Source organism: Oryzias latipes, chromosome 6, assembly GCF_002234675.1.
Source record: "Oryzias latipes chromosome 6, ASM223467v1".
In the NCBI taxonomy this organism is placed as follows: Eukaryota; Metazoa; Chordata; class Actinopteri; order Beloniformes; family Adrianichthyidae; genus Oryzias; species Oryzias latipes.
In genome coordinates this window covers 22,108,517-22,125,511 of record NC_019864.2, presented here as the reverse complement: position 1 = coordinate 22,125,511, position 16,995 = coordinate 22,108,517, and the positions used below count along the sequence as shown (strand labels likewise).

The 16,995-nt window shown below is 38.7% G+C and overlaps 4 protein-coding genes across 8 annotated transcripts; 2 read left to right on the top strand and 2 right to left on the bottom strand.

Moving 5' to 3' along the window:
* Window positions 1-253: 253 nt before the first annotated feature.
* unc45a (unc-45 myosin chaperone A) lies at window positions 254-8,505 on the top strand. Of its 2 annotated transcripts, none has more exons than XM_020704138.2 (18): window positions 254-517; window positions 1,189-1,381; window positions 1,883-2,058; window positions 2,166-2,255; window positions 2,354-2,521; window positions 2,669-2,837; window positions 2,919-3,089; window positions 3,228-3,399; window positions 3,508-3,808; window positions 4,703-4,797; window positions 4,925-5,066; window positions 5,199-5,339; window positions 5,471-5,598; window positions 5,663-5,843; window positions 5,923-6,038; window positions 7,285-7,402; window positions 7,481-7,636; window positions 7,722-8,505. In XM_020704138.2, the coding sequence occupies exons 1-18, from the start codon at window positions 362-364 to the stop codon at window positions 8,001-8,003; spliced, it is 2,955 nt and encodes a 984-aa protein (XP_020559797.1). In that variant the 5' UTR covers window positions 254-361; the 3' UTR covers window positions 8,004-8,505. The 2 variants fall into 2 exon arrangements, with proteins under 2 accessions (XP_020559797.1, XP_004070143.1); XM_004070095.4 differs by lacking the exon at window positions 254-517 and adding an exon at window positions 937-1,115.
* Window positions 8,506-8,955: 450 nt separating this feature from the next.
* On the top strand, window positions 8,956-11,593 carry rccd1 (RCC1 domain containing 1). Of its 2 annotated transcripts, none has more exons than XM_011476295.3 (8): window positions 8,956-9,267; window positions 9,350-9,553; window positions 9,841-10,000; window positions 10,438-10,559; window positions 10,649-10,753; window positions 10,960-11,100; window positions 11,195-11,224; window positions 11,325-11,593. In XM_011476295.3, exons 1-8 carry the CDS (start codon window positions 9,069-9,071, stop codon window positions 11,516-11,518), a joined length of 1,155 nt encoding a protein of 384 aa, XP_011474597.1. In that variant the 5' UTR covers window positions 8,956-9,068; the 3' UTR covers window positions 11,519-11,593. The 2 variants fall into 2 exon arrangements, with proteins under 2 accessions (XP_011474597.1, XP_004069771.1); XM_004069723.3 differs by having other exon boundaries at window positions 9,838-10,000.
* On the bottom strand, window positions 11,548-13,304 carry cib1 (calcium and integrin binding 1). Of its 3 annotated transcripts, none has more exons than XM_011476297.2 (8): window positions 13,133-13,304; window positions 12,996-13,061; window positions 12,674-12,708; window positions 12,506-12,605; window positions 12,237-12,390; window positions 12,043-12,161; window positions 11,884-11,972; window positions 11,548-11,781 (listed from the first exon to the last, which is right to left on the bottom strand). In XM_011476297.2, exons 2-8 carry the CDS (start codon window positions 13,044-13,046, stop codon window positions 11,760-11,762), a joined length of 570 nt encoding a protein of 189 aa, XP_011474599.1. In that variant the 5' UTR covers window positions 13,047-13,061; window positions 13,133-13,304; the 3' UTR covers window positions 11,548-11,759. The 3 variants fall into 3 exon arrangements, with proteins under 3 accessions (XP_011474599.1, XP_011474600.1, XP_023811701.1); XM_011476298.2 differs by having other exon boundaries at window positions 13,137-13,304; XM_023955933.1 differs by having other exon boundaries at window positions 12,996-13,147.
* Window positions 13,305-13,544: 240 nt separating this feature from the next.
* Window positions 13,545-16,940, bottom strand: LOC101169107 (calcium and integrin-binding protein 1-like). Its single transcript, XM_004069725.3, has 8 exons — window positions 15,748-16,940; window positions 15,447-15,481; window positions 15,273-15,372; window positions 14,979-15,132; window positions 14,758-14,876; window positions 14,599-14,687; window positions 14,445-14,496; window positions 13,545-14,261 (listed from the first exon to the last, which is right to left on the bottom strand). The coding sequence occupies exons 1-7, from the start codon at window positions 15,796-15,798 to the stop codon at window positions 14,475-14,477; spliced, it is 570 nt and encodes a 189-aa protein (XP_004069773.1). The 5' UTR covers window positions 15,799-16,940; the 3' UTR covers window positions 13,545-14,261; window positions 14,445-14,474.
* Window positions 16,941-16,995: the final 55 nt, after the last annotated feature.

The window sequence follows — 16,995 nt, the reverse complement described above, 5'->3', positions numbered from 1 at the left end:
CAACAGAACACTGTGGGTGAAGGAGGGATGGTGGTGTCTTTCATGAGTCCAACCACAACCCATCATTTATAATTGAATCTGCAAAAACATTGAAAAAAATGCAATAATAACAGAACAGTGTTTTTTAGTTTGGCCTTGGAAAACACTAGTAAAGACTGTACAGTCTCAAAACACAGTGGTGGTGAAGGGCAAATGTTTACACAGCTGCTTTTAATTTGAATTTCAGAGTGAAGTTCTGGATTCCTGCTGCCTGGCTGAGCCTTGTGGATCTCCTGCATATCCGACTTGTGAACCAAGGGAAGCCTGTGCCACCTGCTCCGGCTTGGCTATTTGACTCATTAAACAAAGCTGACATGGTAATATGAGAGTCAAATCAATTGTATTGGAGAGCAAGGCTCACATGAAACCACCTCGTATCCAAGGGAACGAAGACCATACAACAGTTCTTGACAGACAACAATTCCCAAGACGCTGGTCCAGGAAACTGGAAACTTTCTTCAGGAGTTGCAGCTCTCAGGTTGCATTGTAATACAAAAAACAATTCGCTGTGCACAATATACATGTTAAAGTTACAGTTTTTATAGAACAAGTTAAAGAAAACCACTTTTTTTAACCAATTTTGGGTTTGTCATCACTTAAAGACTTAGATTTTAACGATTATTGCCATCAATTTCATTTTGATGTACTTTAAAGAAGACCATTTATTTTGTAAAATATTCTTTAATAGAAGGTGAAACAGATTTAGTTTTTCAAAAATTATGCTTTTTGGTAAAGTTTTTAATTATTTAATATAACACGGACGTAGAATAACTAGTTTTGCTGTTATTTGAGTAGAGTAAAACCATAAAACATCCAACGTGTAACCAAATCCAGAGGAGACGGAGCGAGATTGAGCCCTCCCTTCCTTTTACGGTAATCCAGTGTCGGAGGAAAGAGGCGGGACTCTCTGTCGTCATCAGCCTTCTGCGCATACCCGGAAGTATACAAAGATGGAACGTCTTTAGTTTATTCAAAGTTTACGGTGTTGTTTTGATTGTAAAAGTGCAAATTGCATTATAAAGTCTTGCATAGTTGAATACAACACACTAATAATGAGTGAGAAAGAAGTAGACAAGGTAAGAAAACATTAATTTGCAGTGTTCTTTAAGATTGTCTGTCACCTTTGCGCACCTTTTCTCTGAAATCCAGGATCCTGCAGCCCTCAAGGAGAAGGGGAACAGCCTATTCAAGGCTGGAGACATGGAAGGGGCTGTCTGCTGCTACACTAAAGCCCTCAAGCTGAGTGCCAGCAAGGCAGACAGCGCGGTTTTGTACCGCAACCGTTCTGCTTGCCACCTGAAGCTGGAAGAATACAACAAAGCAGAGTGTGATGCATCCAAAGGTAGGATCATTAGTGGTATAATCTTCAACGAGAAGGAAGCATGCCAGCTGCTATCAAGAACCTATAACTTTTTTCTTCTTCTTTCATAATTCGCAAAAAACACTGGATTTATTTATTTTTATAATTCATTTTTAATGGGATGTTTTGATTTCCAACCAGGGTTTCACATGGTGCTACACCAAAAAGCAGGAGAAAACAACTGTGATCAGTTTGGGTCAGAGATGGTCAGAAAGGAAAAATTACAGATTTGTCTGACAATCTACTATAAGACAATAGAAATAAGTAAATAACTGTAAAAATGACATTCTGTCACTGATGAGTGGGTGCAGACAGAAAAATGTAAAGTTAAGAAGGTGAATAAAACTGCATTTTCATGCAACTCCTAGCAGATTAATACCAAAGCAGCACAACTAAAGGCATGGCTCAGAGATTACAGCATGACGCATGCATGGTTGTCTACTGGTGACATTAATTAACAACTTTTTGGGGCCTTTTTTTAAGCTTTAGATATTGACCCAAGTGATGTGAAAGCCAGATTTCGGAGAGCTCAGGCTTTTCAGAAGCTGGATCGACTTGATCAGGCCTTTCTGGATGCTCAGAGATGTGCCCAGCTTGAGCCGAAAAACAAAGCTTTCCAAGAACTACTCAGACAACTGGGAGCACTGATTCAGCAAAAGGTAAAGTGGTTCAAATGAGCTGGTTAGTTGTTGATGGGTTTTCTTGGAAGGAAACCTTAGAAATCTAATTCTTTTTACTGTTTAAAAAAATATATATTTTTTTTTAGTCAGTCCAACTAAACTCCACAGATGCTCGAGTGCAGCAAATGTTCTCCATCCTGTTAGATGATGCTTCAAAAGACTCAGATCGAGAGAAGGTAAAGGTGGCCTCAATGTCTCAATCATAGACATTTTCTTGAAGAGTCTTTGAATCAAGGTTTCCCCGACATAATCAAATTCGTGTATGAATTTTCAGGCAGCTCAGAACCTGGTGGTCTTATCTCGAGACGAGGGAGGAGCTGAGCAGATCTTTCGCAATGATGGAGTGAAGCTAATTCAAAAACTCCTTCAGTCAAAGCAGGAAGAGGTTGTCCTTTCGGCTCTCAGGACTTTGGTTGGGTTGTGCACAGAACATCAGTCACGGGTAAGTATGGCAATACCCTTAAAATACAAATGATGTATCTCAGGAAATTCCTTTGCACATTCATAATGAGGAGTTGTTAGGAAGTATTTTGTTAAACCTATGTGAGTACTTTCAGACTTTTAATGACTTGCACTTTTTTATTCCCAGACCATGGCTATAGTGAATGAATTGGGGATGGACCAGCTGTGTGCTGTAATGGGGTCAGGAGCCTCCACTGTGTCTCTGGCTGCCTGCCACCTGCTGCAGGTGATGTTTGAGGCTCTGACGGAGGGCATGAAAAGAGAGATTAGGGGAAAGGAAGAAGCCATGCTACCCGGTGAGTCGAAACACTCACCAAAGCAAATATGGCTGCATTTCCAGCCCTCTGCTAAGTCGTAATTCTTTGCACAAATTCCAGAGCCGTCCAAAGAGCTGCGTTCAATGTTGCGCCACCTTCTTGAAATGATGCCAGCGTCTAATGTTTCTGGGCCGGGAAGAGACAGCGCCATCAACCTGCTGGTCAAACAAGTTCCCCGCAAGTCGTTCAAAAACCCAGACAATTCACCCACATTATGGGTTATCGACCAAGGTATGAGACACACCTGCATGAAGTCAATCATTCTTCTTACCCAAAAACCATAAAAAGGACAGAAAATATACTTGCTATATAGGCAAGTGATTTTTCTGCACTCCATTGCACATTAAAGCACACTTTGCTGTCTTGCAGGGCTGAAGAAAATCCTGCAGGTTGCCGGAAGCATTCCTGAACTCTCAGATGGACCACCTCTTACGGACAACACTCACATGAGCTGCTCTGTGTTGCTTAGCAAACTCTACGATGACCTGAAGAGTGACAAAGAGAGGGAGAACTTTAACAAAATATGTGAAGAATACATTCAGTGAGCCAAACACATATTTCACTTTCCACTAACTTTTGGCTCTTTATTTAGTTTAAGCAAAAGTTATTCTTAAGTGTCTGAAACATTTTTCCTTTTTTGTGTGGTTAGGCAACATTTTAGCCAGTCTGCTCTAGATGCAAAGCTGCGCGCCATCCAAACGGTGTCTGTGCTCCTTCAAGGGCCAAGCGATGTGGGAAACCGAACTCTAGAAATGTCCGGAATGATGGATGCAGTGATCTCGCTCTGTGCCTCCAAAGATGTTACTCACCAGCAAATAGCAGTCGAAGCTCTCATACACGCGGCGGGCAAAGCCAAGAGGGCCTCCTTTATCACAGCCAATGGCGTGGCTCTTCTGAAAGACCTCTACAAGACCAGCGAGAATGACAGGATACGCGTGAGAGCCCTGGTGGTAAGTGCTTCATATAGAGGGAAGTAGTACTGCTTAGTGAAAGGAAGCTCTCCGCAGGCTAATCTTTTAAGGCGACTTTATTTATTTAGCAACTTTTTTGAACAATACGATCTCAAAATGCCTCAGAGATATCCATGGCAACCCAGCAATTCAAGTAATAAAAGAAAAATTCTTTGAGAAACGTCAAACTTGAAAGATGAAAGATGAAAGTGTTAAATTCAATACGATGAACACTATTATACGATACTAAATGTATTTAAAAGTACGTATAAGACTTTCTTACAGAGCTGGGTTTTAAGTTGACACGAAAAAAAACTGCGATGAATGCTTTATTTCTAAAACCATCAGGTTTGTTGGCATCAAAGTTGAGCTGCATTCAGGCTAAAAATTACCATCCCACTATTTATTTATAAACTTTGAGCAGCAAAGGCAGCCTCTTTTCTTGCGAGCGTTGTGGTCTCCTGGGTTTATACACCACCAGTGTGTTAGTCAAATATTTAGACCCTTCTCCTTAGAAACATTTAAGTTAAAAATAAGACTAGAAGAATCAATTCTTTGGTCCACACAGAACAGTAAACTCTTATTTTTCTTTGCAAACTTTGGCTTCCAGCTAATTGTTTTTTTTATGCTGAACCTTTACCCAGTGTATTATGTCAGGCAAGTGTTGTTGTTACAACCAGGAAGTGCGCCATCATTTATTTTTTGAACCCTTAGTTGAGGGGCTTTCCAAAAATAATTCAACCTATTAAAAATTCAAAAGTTTCAATCTATAATTCATTTAAAAAAATCTCAGTCTCTAAATGTTTAAAGCCACCTTTGTGGCATAAACGTGCTTCCACAGAGTTGTGCATTCCTCTGGTCACAGATAAAACTAATCATTTAATGTTATCGCAGGGTCTGTGCAAGCTTGGGTCAGCAGGAGGCACAGATTTCAGCATGAAGCAGTTTGCAGAAGGATCCACGGGCAAACTTGCCAAGCAGTGCAGGAAGTAGGTTTCCATGCTCTAATCCGAACCTGGAATTCAATTAAAAAAATGTGATCATTTCTGACTTGTTGACATGACTGCAGTGAAGTGATACAGACTTGGAGTTGGCCTCACTTTTCTCCTCTGTTAGGTGGCTGTGTAACGAGTCTCTACCTCCAACCTCCCGCCGCTGGTCTGTGGAAGGGCTCGCTTACCTGACTTTTGATGCTGATGTAAAGGAAGACTTGGTGGAGGACAAGCACGCTCTCACGGCCATGTTTGAACTGGCAAAGGTTTACCTGTTTATTTTATTAGTTTCTCTAAATAGTTACCAAACAGAAGAGAAGAAATCTAAAAATGAAACCTTGTTTTGGATGGTGGCTGAAAAATGTGTTGTTGTTGTTGTTTTTTTTGTGGTTGTGCAGTCTGAAGATAAGACTGTGCTCTTCGCTGTGGGCTCTACATTAGTGAACTGCACAAACAGCTATGAAGTAGAGAAACCAGACCCCCAGATGGTGGAGCTTGCCAAGTATGCAAAGCAGCATGTGCCTGAGGAGCACCCCAAAGTAGGATTCTTCATTTTTGTGTTGCCTTATTTTGTAGATCTGCCAGAAAAATCCATCCTTAATAATCAAATAGAATATGAATCGGACTTTGCAGGAGTTTTAATTGACTGTCCTTACCCTTTATGTGTCAGGATGCACCTTCTTATGTGGAGAAAAGGCTGGTTAAGCTCCTTGAAGCTGGAGTTGTATCTGCATTGGCCTGCATGGTTAAACAAGAGAGTCCTGCCCTCACTGAGGCTTGTAAAGAGTGTATTTCCAGGTAAGGAAGGAAAATGTGTGTTTGACCCCCCTCTCTGTTGCTTAACGTCACGTGTCCTTGGCAGGGTGTTCTTGGCTTTGGTAGAACGGCAGGAAGACAGGGGAACCGTGGTGGCCCAAGGTGGAGGGAAAGCTCTGATTCCACTCGCAACCGAAAACACAGATGCAGGAAAAGTCAAAGCTGCACAAGCCCTGGCAAAAATTGCCATCACATCCAATCCAGAGATTGCTTTTCCAGGAGAGAGGGTAAGAATGGGAGATAGTAATGCAAACAACTTTCTTTGAGATATTTATTTCACTTTGCAAACCTCATTTTTCCCCTCAGATCTATGAAGTCGTGCGTCCACTTGTGAGCCTTTTGAGCCTCAATTGCACCCTGCTGCAGAATTTTGAAGCACTAATGGCACTCACCAACCTGGCTGGCATCAGTGAAAGACTCAGGTTGGCCACTAGGGGGAAGTCTTCCCCTGTAAAACTGCTCATATCAGTTGGTTAAAAAATAGACACATTTATTCCCACGGTTTGTCGATCCAGGTATTTAAAGTATTAATTTATTGTGCGCGGTGAAGCAAGAAGTCCTGGGGACCCTGAAGCAGAACACCAATGGGGGACCTTTCTGTGTGGAGTTTCCATGTTCTCCACGTGCATGCATGGTTTTTCTCCGGGGATTCTGGCCTCTTCCCACCATCCAAAAAACAGGCCTCATAGGTTAATTGGTTACTCTAAATTGACCCTAGGTGTGAATGTGAGTATGCAAAGGTGTCTGATTTGATTGTGGCCCTGCGACAAACTGGCAACCTGACCAGGGTGTCTCATGACAAAACGGGTTTAGGAAATGAATGAAAGATTCATTGTCCATGTTTGGTGAACTAATTTAAAAATCATAACTCTTTTGTACAGTAAGCACCACATTCTTTAGGCCATAATCCAGGCTATGTTTAATATTTTCATCCAAAAACCATTTTGAGGATTATGTAACTTGAGCAGTTGCTGTATCAGTTTTATCATTTTTGTATAATCATATAGTGCTCCCCAAAGCCACAGTTTAAAAAAATAATGACTTATTATTTGCTCAAGGCTCCACTCCAATGAAAATCATCACTTTGGTGTTTTAACATGCTCTTGTGGCATTTTTCTCATGATGGAGGACATGTGTAAACACAATTTCTTTATTTAAATCATTGTAAGGAACAGATGGAAAAATGCTGTAGGCAGACGTATAAACTACTATGGCAAGCCACAAGTTCCCTGCACCACTTCATACTGATGCATCCACTCACAGACGACTAGATACATGTACATCTTCGTTTTCCTTGTCTGAGCTGGCATCTGGCTCGAAACTGTATGGCTGGATAGCTCCAATATTGTTTGGCATTTTTGTTCCAACTGCAATCTTAGGTTGGGGTCGTGAGGGGCTGTAAGCTAGTGGGAGTGCACGTAAACAGACGGATGAATTTCTAATGAACTACTGTCGATCTGCTGAGACTAAGTCCTAGAAAACAACATAGGTTTTTTGTTTTAAAAACAAAAACACCATTTAATGTTAAACCCATACTGTCAGTGAAATGGCATAATCATGATTACAAGACCACTTGGAATGCTTTAAAATGGATCAAAAGATGATCAGAGCGGGACTTTAAAAATAATTTTACATGTTTTACTCCCTTTTTTGTATTTTTGTTTACAGGCAAAAGATAATAAAAGAAAAAGCTGTACCAAAAATTGAAGGCTATATGTTTGAGGAGCAGGATCTTGTCAGAGCTTCAGCAACGGAGTGCATGTGTAATTTGGTTTTAAGTACAGAGGTAATGCACAGATCATTAAAGATAAAGAATGTGCTGGAAATCTAAAGAAGAAAAGACACCAATGTAATGTGTCCTCAGGTTCAGAAGCTGTATCTGGCCACAGGAAACGATCGGCTGAAGCTACTTGTGCTCTATAGTGGTGAGGACGATGAGAGGCTAAGAAAAGCTGCTGCAGGAACTCTGGCCATGCTGACGTCTGAGCAGCCTGAGCTCTGCAAACGCATTCCTGGAACTGTATGGAAATCACTCTGACAACATTCTTACGTGCTGGTGTTATAGCTGACTTAATGTTTTACACTCTTAACCTCTCTCTTTACAGACCACTCACTGGTTGGAGATAATGCAGGCTCTACTGCTCTGCGAAATATCTGACCTGCGTCATCGTGGGGTGGTCATTGTTCAGAACATGATCCAGGCTGATAGAGATCTGACTGAGAAGCTTATGGAGAGTGAAGTCCTGGAGATTCTTACCGTCCTTGCTAAGGGAGGAGAGGGCACATCTGATCCGGTGTCAAAGATTGCCAAGGACTGCCTGGACAAAGCAGTGGAGTATGGCCTCATCAGAAGCAGAGAGGGGAAGATGGAAGGAACTGAGCCCTAACAACACGGCTGCAGTGTGTGGATGTGACACCTAGGAGTTGTAATTTACATGAAAGAGGAAATTTTATTACAACTGAAAGTAATTTATGAAAGGTCTCTTAAAAAAACAAACATGTGACAGAAGAATTTGAGTGTTGTCAGGCTCTCATATTATGTGGCTTTTGACCTTCAAAATTACTAAATCCACTTGAATCCACTTCTGTATTATACATTTTCTACTATTTTGGTCTTGCTTTTTTATGTATTGCCTCTAATTTTAACATGTCTTTCTTTAAATATGAACTGCTAAAGATCTCACAATCACATGATGTACTTTGTTTAAAACGTTTATGGCACAATTATTTCCACTACATTCCAGTTCTTTATGTTTAGTTTGCTCTCAAGGCAATTTAGTTTAAACATGTGCACAGAAAAGCAAAATTTATATTTGGTAACGTTTTGTCACATGTATTTTCTTACCTTATAAATCGGTTATCTAATAAAGTTGAACACATTTAAATACATGCAAACTACCTGGTTATTTTTTATTTTACTCTGCTTTAAAGAAAATATTAACTTCTTCCCTTTTCAATTTTTTATACACTTCCAGAAACTGTAACTGCTTATTCTAGACTTGCATCTTCATCCTTATGGCATTCCTTTTTCTTACATGTACATTTTATTTTTCTTTATGACCCAAATTAAAATGGGTAATAATATAGCTTTAACTTGTATTTTTAATCAGTTGTATTAAAAAACATTGGGGTGGACTAATACAAAGTTTTCATTTGTCTGTTCGGTTTTCATTTAATTCAGATTTTAAAATGAATCATGCTAAAATTACCAACAATGGATTTAAAAATGACAACCTATTTTGTTTTTTTCTATCACTTTTTTTTATTTCTAATTTTAAAATACTACGCTATTGTCAACTACTTCTTCCTTTTTTTTAAATAAAGTTTTTTTGAACGGGGAAAAAAGCTATTCAAAAGTACAACAACGCATGCGCAGACGTTTCCGAATCGTCTTGTATCTACTGCCCAAAAGTTTCTGAAACAAACCCTTTAAAGACGCAAAAGCCGATGTAATGCGCTGGTTTGGGTTTGGTTTTAATGCTTTTCAACAAATTCAAACCCAAAATAATCCAGAATACAGCGGCCTCGATGCCGAGGAAAGGCTGAGCAGTCCGACTGAGCTGAAAGGTCACGTGAACAGAGATGGTCGCTGTTTTGAGTTTAGTCAAATCCGAGCAAGCTGGAGCAGAAGAGCATCGCTGCATTCGGATGGTCAGATTTCAAAATCCCGATTGAAACAGTTATTTATTGATTTTTGTTTTCTAGGAATAACATTTTTGTTGTTGTCTATCAGACGCCGGCTGCGTGTGTGTGGCAGGTTTCGTTAATGACTCTTGCAGAGGAGTTATAAAACAAAGCCGTGGCTGCAGAGATGTTTTCATCAGTGAGTCCCACCTCACACTCGCTTTCCTGGACAGAGTTGAGTGCTGGGATCTGCAGAGCAGCGATGAAACTCCATCATGGACCATGGGCATTGACACCCAGTCAAAGAGCTCTGGTCAGTTGCATCTTGTTTAACCCTTGTGCCATCCTGATCCTATGGGGTCAAGATGACCATTGACGTGTTATTCCTACCATGACAAAGGTGGAGAGGATTTCATGTAATCCATGGAAACCAGTGAAGATCACAAACCATTGAAGAAAAAAGTTCAGCGCACTGTCTGGTGGGGTCTAGATGACCCCACTCCCAATGTTAAAATGCCTAGGATAGCACAAGGGTTAAATAACAAACAGCAGTGTACTCAATGTCTTTGCTTTCCTTATGTTCTTATTTTTTTTTAGCAGCTGTCAATTTGCCACTGGTTCCTGGTGGTTATATAGCCTCCAAACCTCCGTTCTTCCACTCCTTGTCACCTCACATGCAAGCCAAGAGCCTCGCTTTGGGTGGAGAGCATGTCATCCTCCTCACTGCAACTGGAGCTGTTTACACTTGGGGACAGGGAAGGTACAGCAGGAGCGTCCTGCTAACTAAACACCATAAATCACAAAGTTACCTTAAATGTTTACACAAATGCTAAAACAATCTCATGGCAGTGTGAAGCATACATTAACGAATTGCATAGCTTTATGCATTTGACCAATCGGATGTCATTAATCAATTGAATGGAGCCCTGTTATGTTAGATGCCTGCCTGCCTGCCTGCTATGTAGTTGAGGGTCATTTGGAGTATATTTTAAGTGGTGTTGACTTATTGAAGTGAAATGGGGATTATGTTTTATTTGTATTTTGTTCAGCTATTTGTTCATGTATTGCAAGTCATGTTGTGAATATTGATCACAGCAGTTTCCTTTTCATGTTGTGCAGCCCTAATTGTGTGTATCTCTGTGTGTTTTTTTAATAATTTGTTTGCATGCCTTTTTTTAATTTCATTTTTTATGACAGTCATGGTCAGTTGGGACACGGAGGACTCCTCCCTGAGGAGGAGCCCAGGACAGTGGAGGCTCTGTGGGGGATGAAGATGAGCTCTGTATCTGCAGGAGGATGGCACTCTGTCTGCATTAGTGGTAGGCCCTGAAGGCATCGCAGGTGCAGTGTAAAAGTGATAGAAGACATTTTTGACAACAAACTGAACTGCGTTTATATTCCTTCTTAGATGCTGGAGACCTTTATGTGTGGGGCTGGAATGAAAGTGGACAGCTTGGACTTCCATCACAAAGGCTGAGAAAAACTTCAGAAAAGAAGACGGACCAACAGGAAGGTTTGCAAGCAATACATTATTTTTTTCTACTGTTCAATATAAATAAAAACTAATATTTAAGATGAACAAAAATCAGTTTCCCATGCTAAGAACAGCATTAGCTATAAGAAAGAATAGAAATGCCACTGCCTAGGTTTTTATTAAGTTGCTTTAGATGTCCATTGTCATATCTTAAAGTCTTTTGTGTCATTATCTACGTTGAATAGGAGAATTAAGCCAAAATAGCAGCACACACCAGGAAGAAGTATTCATTTCAATCCAAGCGTTCCCAGCCCTGTTTGATGTCACTCCATTATGTGAGGTCAAAACAGTGAGTTGTGGCTCACGGCATACAGCTGCAGTAACAAGTAAGAGTCTCTTTACAAGGTTTATGTCCATCTTAGATCGATGTTTGACAAATGTATGTCAATAATCTTTTTTTTTTGTTATTTCTGATTTCAGCTTCTGGGGATCTTTATACTTGGGGATGGGGTACGTTTAACCAGGCTCAAACTTTTAAGACCACCAATGAAATTGAGATGTGGTGTTAAAGCCTATATCTGTATGACTCCTCATTGCGTTGTGTTTTCAGGTGAATATGGCCAACTTGGACACCAATCATTTAGCAGTTCAGATGAGCCCCAGCGTGTGGAGTTTTTTAGGGCGCAGCAGCTGCATGTTGTTGGCGTGGTGTGTGGCCCCTGGAACACCTTTGCTGCAGTTGCCAATGAGGAAGGACTTGCTCCTGAATATCCCACAAAACCTCTCAATAAACATGGAGAGTAACATTTTATACCAAACAAGTATTCTAACAATTGAGATTTTGTATTTATTTAGTATAATAAAGACGTTGGAAATTAAGCACAATGTATAATAAACTATTTATATACAGACATTAAAAAGAGCTTAGAAATTTTAATTCACAAGTAAGTAGAAATTTAAGGCGGAGCTGTGAAAATCATTGGACTTATAACTGACACTACAATGAAAGTTACAGCTGAGTATTTCTGTGATCCGGTCAAGGTCTTTACAGCACAATCTTGAATGAGCTGCAAAAACAAAGTTATAGAAAATGTTAGAACATGCAGAACGATGCTGAATGAACTGCAAGGGGATATAGTAGTGATGACATGGATAAAGGCTTCATTCACCTGACAAAATCTGGTGATCTTGAAATGACATGCTGAAATTCAGAGAGGTTCACGGTTCCATCCTTGTCAATGTCTGACTCTTCAAGAATCTAAATGACATTCAAGGGAGATTAAGCTTCACCCCAAACTTGAAAGGAGAAGAAGCCCAGATGAACTCACGTTGTCGATGAGCTGTTTCATCTCATCAGGAGTTAGGCTTGTATCCCCTGTCCCACCAGTCAAGCAGTTAACCAGTTTCTCCAGATCCTGACGACCAAGGGTCCCATCATCGTCAAAGTCTAGAAAGGATGAAATAGTTAACCCAACAACAAAAAAGGGGCATTTTACATACATTTTTCTGTCATTTTATTTACCAAAAATACGGAATGCATAGTGAGATTTGATTTCCAGAGTCGCTGAATCGCTGAAGGCACTCAAAAGATCGAGGAAGTCGTCAAAGTTGAGGCTTCCATCGTGGCTGTCAGATGTGGAGAACACCTTGCAGATTCTCTCGTTGAAAGGGTTGGTCTATGACAGGAACAAAGGTCAGATCGGTTTAGATTTAGAGCCACTTCCTCAACTAAATCTCCACGAGTCACCATGAAAAACAACAACAATGTTTTCATGTGAATTGCCTCATCACCTTGAGTTCAGGCAGCTCCAGGATGGCGTTCATGGGAATTCTGTAACTTATACCGTTTGTTTCCTCCTTCGGTAGCAGCTCGCTAAATCTCTTATAAGCACTGAAACAGGCGACAGCAAATCAGCCATAAAGTACAGAAATGTAAAAAAATGTAAAATCTCTACTTACAGAAGAATTTCTTGCTTTGTTAGGAAGGTTAGCTCCTAAAAGTATAAAAGACTACATTAGAAAGTGACACATTTATGAAAAACAACAAAAGGTTCCGCCTGGCTTTACGGTAAGTTTACATAAAGCTCACATACAAACATAAGTACGAATGGCTTAAAAAAAGAACTAACCTAATCTTGGTGGTATTAAACATAGGGTTTTTTTTCTTTTCCCCTGTCAAATTAATCTTTTAGAGCTTTTTTCCGCTTATGGCAAAATAATGTCGCCGTACTGTGTCTGTTCCTCCATTTACCTTCATTTTGACGGCACTTTTTACACTTACTTGATATTCGGATAACATCCCTTTATCGAGTTGACTGGCTGTGGTTCCCATCTTCAGCTTTTTAAACTGGAAAAAGTCGCTTTTAGTTTTGTTTTGGTAGTTTCAACTACAAAACACTCGAAGTGAGATCGCATTACCTACTTCCGGTTATAGCCAAGTCCGTTTCCAGTCGGTTCTTCCTTTATGAAACTACGTAACGGTTTCTATGGCAACACACATACAAAAAAGGGCGCCACTGCTCACAAATGTTGTGCTTCGTTTCTGTGAGGAACATTTGAATAGTTTGTATGTTTTTTACGTAATGTCTGTAGATAAAGACTGTTTCCGTTTTTCCACCATAGTGTTACAACTATTGTATCGTAATTGTGTTTACATGTGCGTGCACGTGCTTGTTATTATTTATTAATCATGGAAAGTTAAAATCCCCTTTCTTTTTCTAAATTTTTTTATTTTTCATTTTGTTTTTTAGAATATATATATTTCAATATGATTTTCTTTATGTAGCTCAGCAGTGCAATGGGTTTGACAATAAACAGATCACTCACATAGTTATTTCCTTTTAAAACTGTTTTTTTTTTTACATTCAAATGTTTCTTTCAAACAAAATTTTAAAAAAGCTTGCATTTGTATAGTAAAATTGATTCTAACAGTTTCCTGATTGCTCAATAAAAAAAAATCAGTCTTTGGATTAAATGTGGGGGTTTTTTTTGCCTAAAGAAAAAGGTTTAATTTTTATTCTTAGAAAAATAAATCTCTGGCGAATATGCTATCTTTTTCTTGACTGTCCATCCCTGTCTTTATACTTGGGTGGGGTACGTTTAACCAAATTTAAACCTTGAGACCAATCATCAAATTGAACAGACATTCTGTGTCAGCCTGGGGCGGTGCTGGCAGCACAGACTCTTCCTGAAAGCAGCTGTTCTTCACTTATCTATGTATGAATGTGAGAACCCAGTAGGTTTTGTACAATTGCCGGTGTGAAGCCCATTGAGGAAGCGCATTGAGACAACTGTGTTGTATTATTGAGCTGTATGAATAAACCCCGTGAACCCGAAAGGGACAAAACGGATTAGAAGTTGAATGAATTTAAGTACAAAATTATATTGTGCTGACTTGATGTAAACGTCTAATTTTTTTTACTCTTTGTTTTCATGTGAATATGGCCAGTTTGGACACCAATCATTTAGAAGTTTAGATGAACCCCAGCGTGTGGAGTTTTTCAGGGCGCATTGTTGGTGTGGTTGTGTGACCCCTGGAACACTTCTGCTGCAAATACAAATGGGAAAGAATTTCTTCCTGAACATCCCACAAAACCTCTGAAAAAACATTGTACCACACAATTTAAACAAGACATCATCTTTGAAAAAAAAGTAGAATTTTTAATTCACAATTAAGTAAAACTTAAGGCAGGGCCGTAAAAAACAATCTTTAGACTTAAAAGTAACTTACAATGTTTAAAGCAGTGTCCAGTCAAGAGCTTTACAGTACAATCTTGAATGAGCTGCAAAAACAATGTTATAGAAAATGTTAGAACATGCAGAACGATTCTGAATAAACTGCAAGGGGATATAGTAGTGATGACATGGATAAAGGCTTCATTCACCTGACAAAATCTGGTGATCTTGAAATGACATGCTGAAACTCAGAGAGGTTCACAGTTCCATCCTTGTCAATGTCTGACTCTGCGAGAATCTAAATGACATTCAAGGGAGATTAAGGTACACCCCAAACTTGAAAGGAAAAGAAGCCCAGATGAACTCACATTGTTGATGAGCTGTTTCATTTCATCAGCAGTTAGGCTTGTCTTATCTGCCTTACCAGTCAAGCAGTTAACCAGTTGCTTCAGATCCTGACGACCAAGGGTCCCATCATCCTCAAAGTCTAGAAATGATCAAACTAGTTAATGCAATAAAAAACTTTTTTTTAAAGTGGAATTTTACATACATATTTTTGTGCCAACTTTAAATTTGTCATGGTATTTACCAAATATATGGAATGCATAGTGAGATTTGATTTCCAGAGTTGCTGATTCACTGAATGCACTTAAAAAATCAAGGAAGTCGTCAAAGTCGAGGCTTCCATCCTTTTTGTCAGATGTGGAGAACACCTTGCAGATTCTCTCTTTAAAAGGGTTGAACTATAAGCGGAACAAGAGTCAAACCAGTTTGAATTTTTTGTTTATTTATTTCACCAGAGCAACTTCCTCAGCAAAAACCCCACGAGCCACCATGAAGCCAGAAAAGAAACTGAATGTTTTCATGTGAATTGCCACATCACCTTGAGTTCAGGCAGCTCCAGGATGTCCTCCATGCGAACTCTGTAATCTATACGATTTTTTTCCTCCTTCGGCACCAGTTTGTCAAATCTCTTGTAAGCACTGAAAGGTGACAGCAATTAACCACAAAGTACATTCATTTCAGATTTAAATTCTATAAAAAAATCTGCACTTACAGAAGAATTTCTTGTTTTGTAAGGAAGGTTAGCTCCTAAAAGTTAAAGAAGACTGCATTTGAAAGTCACAAGCCTATAAAAGAAGAATAAAAAAGTTACATTTTTTTTCCATTTGACTTGAAACTAACACCTGTACAAACAAAAACAGGTTGAACAAGCAAAATCTTGGTAGTACTAGTAATTTTTGCTTCCCCTGTCAAATAGTTAGTAGCTTTTTGTCTCGTTAGATATAGAGTACTATTCTCTTACTGCCATCCATTGTTTTCAAAAACTTTACCTGAACTGCATTTTGTACACTTACTTCATATTCGGATAGCTTCCCTGTATCAAGTTGACTGGCTGTGGCTCCCATCTTCAACTTTTTTGACAGGAAAATTCACTCTGTGTTTTGTTTTGCTTTGCTGCAGTTCAAACTACAGACTGGATAGGTGAGTTTGCTTAACCAGCCAATCCCGTCAGTTTCTTCTTCCTGAAACTACGTAACTGTTTTTACTGACAACACACATAAAAAAAGGTTTTCGCTTTACAAGGTTTACAAATTTTCTAAGCAAAATTTGAATATTTTGTATTTTATATTTACTGTTTGTAAATTAATATATGTGCCCACGTTTTTTCAACAATATTAGACAAAAAATAACTTAAACGGTACTCAAAAAAATACATGTATTGTTCTTTTCCATATATAACTCCACAGTATGACCGAATTATTTACTCAATTGTTGAATTTGGTTTATTCCTTTAACTTATTCATTGTTTGTACAAAATTAACAATAATTTTAAAAACTATTATATTTTAGTTCCAGTTGTGTGTGCACATATTAGTGCATATGTTTGTGGGTATTATTTGTTATTAGCCATTTCTTTCTCTGTATTCTTTGAATATTATATAATCTATATCTTTGATTTAATGTTTTGTTTACTTATATACTTTAAATAGCTTGCCACTTTAATGTTTTACAAACCAATTAAATGTGAATGTTGTAAAGATACCATAGAGAATGAAGCCTGTGTCCAAGTCTTTAATAAGATGTTTGAAAAAGTAAGTTTTCCTGTCACTGTCCACTTGGACAATGAAATTGGAGAAAACTATGCTTTTGCACACATTCAAACTTTATTAACAACAGCTCACCAGGACAATACCATTTTATTTCTTTTCCTTTATTACTGGTTTATTTTTTATTTCTATGCAAATTTAAAAGTGTTTACAATTACAACCTCAACACTTAATTAGTTTGTATAAAATGTATTTCTTTTCCAGATTTGCTAAATCATTTATTTGTTTACAAAGCCTATAAGTAATGCCTCTTTTCCTATTTTTATTTTATTTTTTAAATTTTGCTTGGTAAACACGTCTGTGTGGATTCTTATTTGATCCAGACTGGTTAGATCAGAGAAGTGCAAAAAAAAGTTGTCAACTGGTTTAACTTTTACTTTTAAAATATGTAAATTCTTCTCAAATTGACTTTTTTATTTTGAGAAGCACAGTACTTTTTCAACATTGTAAGATTATCTATTGTAGATCAGATTCTGCTGTCCACTGCAGTTGAAA

What these genes read in the sequence shown, in the direction of transcription:
- rccd1 (XM_004069723.3), top strand. Translation starts at nt 9,069, where the DNA reads ATGCGCTGGTTTGGGTTTGGTTTTAATGCTTTTCAACAAATTCAAACC. An exon ending in GCATACAGCTGCAGTAACAA is followed by an intron (nt 11,101 to 11,194) that starts GTAAGAGTCTCT and finishes TTCTGATTTCAG; the next exon opens with CTTCTGGGGATCTTTATACT. An exon ending in TCTTTATACTTGGGGATGGG is followed by an intron (nt 11,225 to 11,324) that starts GTACGTTTAACC and finishes TTGTGTTTTCAG; the next exon opens with GTGAATATGGCCAACTTGGA.
- cib1 (XM_011476297.2), bottom strand. Translation starts at nt 13,046, where the DNA reads ATGGGAACCACAGCCAGTCAACTCGATAAAGGGATGTTATCCGAATAT. An exon ending in CTATGCATTCCGTATTTTTG is followed by an intron (nt 12,162 to 12,236) that starts GTAAATAAAATG and finishes CATCCTTTCTAG; the next exon opens with ACTTTGACGATGATGGGACC. An exon ending in TGAAACAGCTCATCGACAAC is followed by an intron (nt 11,973 to 12,042) that starts GTGAGTTCATCT and finishes AATGTCATTTAG; the next exon opens with ATTCTTGAAGAGTCAGACAT.
- unc45a (XM_020704138.2), top strand. Translation starts at nt 362, where the DNA reads ATGAGAGTCAAATCAATTGTATTGGAGAGCAAGGCTCACATGAAACCA. An exon ending in TCAGGAGTTGCAGCTCTCAG is followed by an intron (nt 518 to 1,188) that starts GTTGCATTGTAA and finishes TCTGAAATCCAG; the next exon opens with GATCCTGCAGCCCTCAAGGA. An exon ending in ATTATGGGTTATCGACCAAG is followed by an intron (nt 3,090 to 3,227) that starts GTATGAGACACA and finishes GCTGTCTTGCAG; the next exon opens with GGCTGAAGAAAATCCTGCAG.
- LOC101169107 (XM_004069725.3), bottom strand. Translation starts at nt 15,798, where the DNA reads ATGGGAGCCACAGCCAGTCAACTTGATACAGGGAAGCTATCCGAATAT. An exon ending in ACAAAACAAGAAATTCTTCT is followed by an intron (nt 15,373 to 15,446) that starts GTAAGTGCAGAT and finishes GTCACCTTTCAG; the next exon opens with TGCTTACAAGAGATTTGACA. An exon ending in AGATCACCAGATTTTGTCAG is followed by an intron (nt 14,497 to 14,598) that starts GTGAATGAAGCC and finishes TTGTTTTTGCAG; the next exon opens with CTCATTCAAGATTGTACTGT.